Here is an 8,869-nt window from a genome sequence, read left to right as displayed (position 1 = left end):
GCCTTTCTTCCTTTTTCTTCTTTCTCTAATTCAACCACGTGCTTCCATACTCCCACGTGTCACCTCAAGGATCGCGGTAAATTCTTCCACCGGCCGGTCTTTCAAACTTTGTTTTACGATTAAAACTTTCATTCGGAATCTACACGAAACACTTATCATTATCGCGTTTTATATTTTTATTCAATTACGCTTATACAGACACTTGTATTTCGTTACGCTTCGCGACACTTGTATAATTGCCTGACAAAATCTTGTTAGTGTCCTTTCACTTGACATTTCGACACGGGTTTAAAGGTGTCATTCCAGTGTTCACGTTTTATCGTTCCTTGCTTTTCTCAGGATTAAATATAGAAGACAACATGAGGATAACCTACGTGCTGTTCGGTTTGACGGTGCTGGTCGCGTACGCAGCTTCCGGGCCGGTCGTCAAGAGGGAAGCAGAGTCGGAGGATCTCAATCCTTTGAACGAGGTAAGAGATTCATTAACGTCTTCGAAGATCGATCGATCAGAGAAAGTATGCTTCGTTCCTCGAGGAGTTTTTGTGTCGAGTGTCAGGAAGTCTCGGATTCTTCGATGCGCACGATGATGCAAATTGATGCGAGAGGAATAGCAACATTACGTAAAATCATGATTTCAACTGTATTAATTGGAATACCTAGCTGCTAGTTGACACTTTCATGTTTGCGAAGAGTGAGATTTCTAATAATAGAAATTTGTTATTTTGCTGGATAGATTTCCCTCTTAAAAGCCTATTATTTTTGTGTCATACTTTTCAATTCTTTATTATCGTACTTTATCAACATTAATTTTTATTTTGAAGCAAACATTGTATCTTTTGTTGAGAAACTAGATGTGTTGAATTGTGTAGTTTTTTACAGAAGTATGTCAATTAACGCAATTTTAAAAATACCTGACTGAAATTATCATAAGGAGAAGTGAAGTTTAGTCAAAGTTTACTGTATTCAACGTGTCAACAGCTACAGGGTTGTAATCAGACATGTTGCAACTTTATTAATGATATAAGTACCTGCAAACTTAATCTCAAGTCTATAAAAATTATTTAGTTATCATATATTAATAGAATAAATGTCCAGCACCTGAATAGTCGAGTTACGTGTCCTACAGACTTTCTTCGTGTCTGTTAAATTCGTGATCCAAATGAATGAATTTAACAAGCCGGTGGGGTCAATCGACACGAAAATCGCGAGCGTTATCGGAATTGAAATGCGAAGAAAGTGAAAGCTATTTTGAAGTTCTATCTTGTCGGTGACGAAACGAAAATTTGCGACTTGAACCTCGTTCTCGGGGCAAAGGACACAGAAACAGCCGGTGTAAACGTAACGAACGAAAAAGAGAGAACCGCGAGGAACGAGCAAAGAGTGAAAGTGGTTGACTAAGTTCAGCAGCGCGGACATGTTGAGCCGGACATGCGCGCGTAACTAAAATTCTGAAGCGGACACGTGGTCGTACGCAACGAAACCTTTTTCCCGTTTCTCTCGTCGATTTGTACCTATACGTGTTTCTAGTATAGATTTCCGGCCTTCTTTTACTTGTCTTGTCCTTCGTTTCAAAATCGTCTAATTAAAACATTCTTGCTGTACATGTCCTATTTTAATCTGTCACATGTGAGCACGTTGCATGTGTCAAATGTCTGTCGATCAGCATGATTAAATGTTGTGTCAATAACCAAACTGTTTTTGATCGTTTATGTAAATATAGCATAAAAGTAGAAATATATATAAAATTGAAATAATAGACTTTGACAGCGTGGAATGTGCATTCAACCCCAGATGAAGCTGCAACGCTGACACGTTGAGTCTCTCTTCAGAATATGACATTTATGAAGGTGCAATCCAATATATTAAGGTATCGTGAACTATCAAAGTATCGTGACTTAGCACTGGAGGTAATGAGTATCACTTCGAGTCACAATCTCAAAGTTTCACTGGTGCTATCTGAACGATAATATCCTCACCTTTCTCTCCTTTCGCCCGTTACTTAATTCGATCTTTCGCGTTTAACGGGTAAGCTCTGAATTTCCTCCTAGGAAAACGCTGAAACAATCTGTTCGATTAGGTGTACCTCGTGGAACTTGAAGATGACCAAGCTGCGGACGACGACAGATCCAACAGAGACAAAAGGAAAATCGGTGTCGTGAAGCTGGGAGTGTCAAACGGGATCATAAACTTCGTCTTTGGTGTAAGACAACTTCAACATTTACATCTTGAAAGTTACAACATATCCTTGACATCGGAATTCCATTCCAGAAATTGGACTCCTTCCTAGACTCAAAAACCAAGGCTCTGTCAGCGCTGGACGAAGCTAATAAGGTGAAAAACGCCGCGTACGGAATCGACGCGAAACATTCGGCTACCAGTAAATTCATCAGCGAACTTGTGGCGGCGAAGATCAAAGCAGCCAGCGGAAGTATCGGTCCAGTGATAAACAGCGCCACAACGTTCATCAATGGCGCTAAGACAGGTTTCGCTGGAGCTTTGGTATCGAAACTTGCACCTTTGAGCTCCATCGCTGGTGGTTTGTCGGCTGGTGCTGCCGCGAAACACGAACACCACCCGCATGAGGGTGGAGGTAAGGGTAATTACGGTTTCTTGAACAGAACTTTCATGGGTGTAGACATTTAGGAGATTATAGGATTTGTAAAAATACTGACACTGAGAATTTGAAGTCTTGATTCTGTCTGGTCAGGTCCTAATTTCACTATGGCTGAAACAGAGACTCTAGCTGAGTTATAAGTTACAATCACTCTACTGATTCTACTCTGACGTTATTAACTAAACTAAGGTTGAAACAGAGACTCTAGCTTCTACGTTACAATTAAGTCTACTGACTCTATTCTTAAGTCCAAAAGTCCATACTCCGTGCTAACTTCATTCTCCTTGAAACATTGTAATTTCAATGTTCCACTGTGTCAATACCAATAGACGTGACAATATGTCAGTAATAGTAGAACCATTTTCCTGTCTAAAATAGATCCAACAACAGTTGATGATCTTTATCTCTATAAACCACCCTTGAAAGGTCCGTTCAAGTCCTAATCACCAAGTCTCACGTTGTTTACCTAAACAAAATGCGGGTATTTCAGCCGACCACGGTGGACTAGGAAGCACGGCTGCAATTCTGGGGAACATCTTAAGCTCGAAACTCGGTAGTCTGTCGTCCTTGAGCCAAAACCACGGCAGCGGTCATCACGACTCACCGAGCCACGAGAGTGGATCATTCGGGAGCATAGGCGGAGGGGTAGGCTCAAAATAACAGTTTCCTTTCTTTTCTCTGTCTACTTCATGTTCTTGTTCAATGTTATACGGCTGCTGTATGTGGCGACTAATTTGGATGTTCACCGTGGATGTAACTAGTCTTTCTGTGCCCACCAATTGCTTGTTTCCTGTTCGACGTTCGAAAGTCATCGGTACAGAATGAAAGTAGCCTTCGACAGGAGCGATTCAGAAGCAGAAGACTTTCGATGCTCTCGTTTAATCCTATGAATGCTAATCGTTGCATGCAGGTTTTATGCTAAAGGATGTTCCAGTTTAACCGATTGCTCTAAGATTGTTAGAGATTGCTAAGTTTCTAGATCCAGCCTGCTAACCTAACCCTAGCGCTAACTTCTAAGTGATCTAACAAGCTTCCTTCCGATGTAACATCGCGCTTGGATGATCAGGGTCATCGTCCAAGCGCGAGCGTACGCTTAAGCTGAACTCGCTGATTAAAATGAGTGTTGTGCATAAACAGTACGAATACGACCCACCGCACACGGAAAGGGCGTATTATGCGGCTTAGAAATGTATGAGAAAATGGAGACGGAGGACCATCGACTTTGGACCCGTAAGGGCGATCGAGCAGCAACGCACGCTTGACAGAGGATCCCTGACGCTAAAAAACCAACCAACTAAAAAACCAAAAGCAAACTAAAACCGATGGACGCGCTATGCAAACAGAAGCAGACAAAATTGTACGACGTGAATTTTTCTTTTTAGCACCGCCGATAAAGGATCTCCCCATTACGCCCTCCCCGACACAGTAATCTATGTTTACAAAAAGCGAGAGACTAACTTCTGGTCTAACGCCGCCATCGAGATGTCCCCTGTGAAATCGATTCGTCGCAGTTGCGAGCTGTAAATAATGTTTTAGGAGTTGCACACCGGGATGTGATCTCGAACGCTGTGCGAATCATGTAAATAGATATACCTGACGGTTCTCAAGTACACTCTTATGATAATGTTGACCATGGTAATGATAATATGGATGTTAAATAAATCACGTTCTTTGTGTACGAGTGCACCTTCATTCCTTGTCCTCTTTGGAATAAGTAGATCTAGTTATTTTAATAAATTGATGATTAGTTGCTAATTAGAACAGGAAAAGATCTTCAGAGATCTTCAGGACAGAGGTGTCTGAATGTTCATCTCTTCAAACTCGACAAATAAAATTTTAATCGATATTCAATTGTAAAATTTCAAAGCAGATGAACCTATCTATCTAATGATTGTCAAACAATGATTGTCCATTAAAGGTCGCGTTAAACAGTGAATAATTGAACAGTTAACTCTAGCAGATCGAACGTTATGTGGCACACGTCGATAGATCCTGCATCCGCGATATAAATAGATAGAGAAACGTGTCTCCTCGCATCGATCCCGTTCTCTCTTTCACCGTATTTATAATTATAGAGAGGTTAAGCGTACGGCTTCATTAGTTTATTTTTTTGGCTGTTCAGGCTACGGTCTCTACTACCACGGAGGATATCCCCGAGTTCGATAGGATGAAAGTGTCCTTGGAGGTACCGGCGCAAGCGTTCGGCACTGGTTTCACCCTAATTACCAATATCAGCAAAATCATCAGTAGCGTCATACTAGTAAGTTGTAAACGTTACTGATTTTTATCGGTCAGTGACATAGAACGTGATACAGATGCAAATTAAGTTGCCTATTTACATAATTTCAATGTGTTCAAAAATGAATTCAGAGTGACTCGTTATTCGGATGTTTAGCAATTGAACAATTTACTATCGATAAATTTGTTATAAATGTATTTTCTTCTCTCGTGCTTCGGTTAACGATTGACAACTGGTTTCACATTTTACATCACAAAATTTCATTAACGATAATGAATTAACCATAAAAGTTTCTGACAAGTCTCAAGATGGTTGTATGCTTTAATTTTTCATTTTATTCGCCATCTAAAAATACGCGAGCGTTCGACGTCGGTTCTAATCCTTTCACTATACTTCATTGCAAAATCTCGACTAGTTTCCATGCATGCTAAACGTTACAAATTGCTCCGTTATCTGACATTTTCACGTGCACAATTTTGTTGAGCACTAATTTTCTTAACACTTTTCAGAACTCAGCCCGCAGAACACAGACAGTACTAGAAGTGTTCAAACCCTTCTTCCGTGGAGCGTTCGCCATCAAAGGACTACCATCGGACAAGCACCATTAACAACTCGAGGATTCGAGACAAATAGCTCAACGATCGCTTCAGGGAACGAGGACTCTGCTCGTCTTAAAATCAAGAGGACCAGAGACCCGTGTATATAGTCTGTTAAGATAGGATGGCAATTTAGAAAATTTTATTACGTACAAGAATAATTCAGGTATCTTGCGTTGGATTTTGATGGTTAGTCTCGTCCAACGACAGGCAAATTGATTTCCAGCTAAGATTGCGATTATATAAATCGTTTGACGATTTCCTATAGCGTTGCCATAAGCTTAAATGCTCGTAAGAATGCAGCTGTTCAGGAAGTACTATGTACCATATTTTAGATCAAACGATTACTGCGATGAAATCTGATGGTCATTGGCGTAGCTAGGATTTGGATTGCAGAATGCGAGGGTTGGAGAATTTGGGAATTTTTTATTTGGGGATTGGAGATTTTGGGGTTTGGAAGTTTGAGAGTTGGGGGATTTGGAGATTTGAAGGGTTGGATATTGCGGGATATGGAAATTTGAAGGTTTGGAATTGGGGATTTGGAGATTTGAAGGGTTGGATATTGGGGGATATGGAAATTTGAAGGTTTGGAATTGGGGGACGTGGGAATTGGGAATTTGGAAATTTGGAAGCTTGAGAATTGGGGGATGTGGGAATTGAGAATTTGGAAATTTGAGAGTTTGGGAATTGGGGGATTTGGAAATTTAGGAGTTTGGGAATTGAGGGATATGGGAATTTGGAAATTTGGAAATTTGGGAATTAAGGGATATGGGAATTTGGAAATTTGGAAATTTGGAAATTTGGAAATTTGGGAATTGGGGGATATGGGAATTTGGATGCTTGGGAGTTGGGGGACTTGGAAATTTGGAAATTTGGGAATTGGGGGATATCGGAATTTGAAAGCTTGGAAATTGGGGGTTTGAAAATTTGGAAGCTTGGAAATTGGGGAATATAAGAATTTGAAAGAGTGGAAATTGGAGGATATGAGAATTTGCAAGCGTGGGAATTGGGGGACTTGAAAATTTAGAAATTTGGGAATTGGGGGAGATGAGAATTTGAAAGCTTGGAAATTGGGGGATATGAAAATTCAGAAGCTTGGAAATTGGGCAATATGAGAATTTGGAAGCTTGGAAATTGGGGAATATGAGAATTTGCAAGCTTGGAAATTGGAGGATATGAGAATTTGCAAGCTTGAGAATTAGAGGATATGGAAATTCGGAAATTCGAGAATTGAAAGATATGGAAATTTGAAGGTTTGAAACTTGATTAATCCAGAACAAGAAATATCCTAACTACGCCAATGCACATTAAAAATATGTTCAAACCCGTATCAGAACTCGCAATTAACCAATATTGTTCCTGATCAACCGCACAATTTTTACGAAAAGAAAATTCTCCTCCAATTTCCTTCCTTTTCTTCCAAATGCAATACTTGTCACTTTACCTTCCGGCGAGAAATCGTTTGCACCTGCGAGATACTTTCTAGATAAGCAAACCAGACGGATCTACGAGTTAGAGCATACAATTTGTTATTTGCTTAACGATTTCTGATATTCCGAGTGTTAATTTATTAAATCAGTTATTAATAAACCAAAAACTTTTCTTTGAATAGAAGGAACAATTTAATCCGTACGTAAGTTTTTTATGCGAGGTATGACGGTACAAATATACATTATTAAATAGCTCTATCAATACGTTAATCGATATTTAAAGCGTAACCTACGAAACCTGATTAACACACTGGTTTTAATTGCTCAACGTTCCGGTATAATTATCACGCAGCCGTGATTCCCATGCAACAATTCTTTTTTTTTTAGTACTTGCGTAAGTTTAATACAAAATAGAACGCGTTTGAACACGTGAATCGATTGGAAGCGTATGGAAGATGTAAGATACATTTACAATGTATTTTTTTATGTAGTTTTGTATCGATACTTTTGTAGATAAATAAATTATTCATAAACTATATTTGTTCTTTTTTATCCTTTATGCATGCAATACAAGATTGCACATAATTGATGCACAATGATTGAATTTGACTGCATCGTTTTAATTAATTAAAATAATTGTAAAATATGTCACTAAAAATAATTATAGAAGATGGAACCTTTAGGAAAATCTTGAAAAAATTCAGGGAAATTCTAGGAACAACCTAACAAGTCTAAGAATGTACCTAGGAAGTCTAAAACAGAACTAGATAGAATCTAGAGTCCTTGCACTTTAGCTCACACAACAAAAAAGTGAATAAATTCTAAAAGAAAAGAGTAAGCTTCCTAGAAGACAATTAATCACATTCATCATCATTTATCTCAATAAAAATTCAGCTAATTTATCAACAGAAGGTCGCGTGAAGAGATTTGACCCAGATCTACCGACACCGATGAGCTAGATGAATAATTTCCATGTAAGACACGTTCCCGTTTCTATGATACTCGTAGTCATAGTACAAAGTGTTCGCCATTGTAACCATTACGATCCTCTGACAACATTGGTCATTCATGCAAAATTGGTTACTGTTCCCATGACTTATTTTATGAGTTGTAAGAAACTGCCTTTGTAGGTGCTACTGGATGGACGTAGGAGTTGAAAAGTTTGCATTCTGCTAGGCGCTGGTAGATGCATAAGTCTGTGTACTGAGATCGGCAATATAGTGAGAGGTCGTTTGTTATCCACGAATTTTTTAAAATTTAATAGGAGGTTTTGTATGAGATTGGATAAATAATTCAGATAAGCAGATGGTACTTTATAGACAAATCTTAAGTTAAATTTGTAGACTTTGTGCAGATAGATTTGTGTAGACTTTGAATATTGCGTTCATGAAAGTGATTGATTCTTATTAACGAATGTGATTAATTTTATTGATAAATGTGAATATTAATATTCTTTGCAAACATAATTCTTTAAAAACAAATTTATCACATTCTTTAAATTGTACAAACATCTTCATCCTTTTAATATAAATTCTACATCCTTTAAATAACAATATCAAAATCAAATTTCAATTTTTGCTTAAATAAACCAGTTCACTATTACGCATTAAATAAGTACTGTAACTACAATCTTCAAGCAGTATTTCTCAAAATACAATCTATTCACAAAAACATTTATGATTAACAATCCCACTTACATTCAATTTACGTCAGCCAAGATTTCCCAATTTTCCACATACCATTTCTATTCAAAGTATCCTGTATTTTCGTCCGCGAGTGATTCACCACAAGAACAGAGGAGTGGGAAGGAGGGTATGTTACCGGAATTTCGTCAATTCTTTCCTTGAACGTAGACAGATCTTTCGTAAAAACGCGAACGACCTTCGTGAGTGATTCCAGGCATCGGGAGACAGTGGGACTCATCTCGTTAGTGTCGGCTCTGCCGTCCAACAAGATGCACTTGTTCTTGCGCGGAGCTGTTGCGTGGATC

At 38.7% G+C, this 8,869-nt stretch overlaps 1 protein-coding gene across 2 annotated transcripts; it reads left to right on the top strand.

Annotated features, from left to right (window-relative positions):
- The first annotated feature begins 57 nt into the window (after positions 1–57).
- On the top strand, positions 58–7,415 carry LOC100883467 (uncharacterized). 2 transcript variants are annotated; one of them, XM_076538284.1, is made up of 7 exons: positions 58–76; positions 340–470; positions 2,078–2,200; positions 2,269–2,590; positions 3,105–3,259; positions 4,737–4,874; positions 5,363–7,415. In XM_076538284.1, exons 2-7 carry the CDS (start codon positions 360–362, stop codon positions 5,459–5,461), a joined length of 948 nt encoding a protein of 315 aa, XP_076394399.1. In that variant the 5' UTR covers positions 58–76; positions 340–359; the 3' UTR covers positions 5,462–7,415. The 2 variants fall into 2 exon arrangements, with proteins under 2 accessions (XP_076394399.1, XP_012138369.1); XM_012282979.2 differs by lacking the exons at positions 58–76; positions 4,737–4,874; positions 5,363–7,415 and adding an exon at positions 3,752–4,292 and having other exon boundaries at positions 346–470.
- The last annotated feature ends 1,454 nt before the right edge of the window (positions 7,416–8,869 follow it).

The sequence above is a fragment of the Megachile rotundata genome, chromosome 12 (assembly GCF_050947335.1).
Source record: "Megachile rotundata isolate GNS110a chromosome 12, iyMegRotu1, whole genome shotgun sequence".
Lineage (NCBI taxonomy): Eukaryota > Metazoa > Arthropoda > Insecta > Hymenoptera > Megachilidae > Megachile > Megachile rotundata.
The sequence above is the reverse complement of the archived record's forward strand: the minus strand, read 5'-3'. Positions and strand labels throughout refer to the sequence as shown.

Coding starts and splice junctions, on each gene's coding strand:
- LOC100883467 (XM_076538284.1), top strand. CDS start 360: ATGAGGATAACCTACGTGCTGTTCGGTTTGACGGTGCTGGTCGCGTAC. Junction 2,201..2,268: donor TCATAAACTTCGTCTTTGGT/GTAAGACAACTT, acceptor ATTCCATTCCAG/AAATTGGACTCCTTCCTAGA. Junction 2,591..3,104: donor CCACCCGCATGAGGGTGGAG/GTAAGGGTAATT, acceptor CGGGTATTTCAG/CCGACCACGGTGGACTAGGA.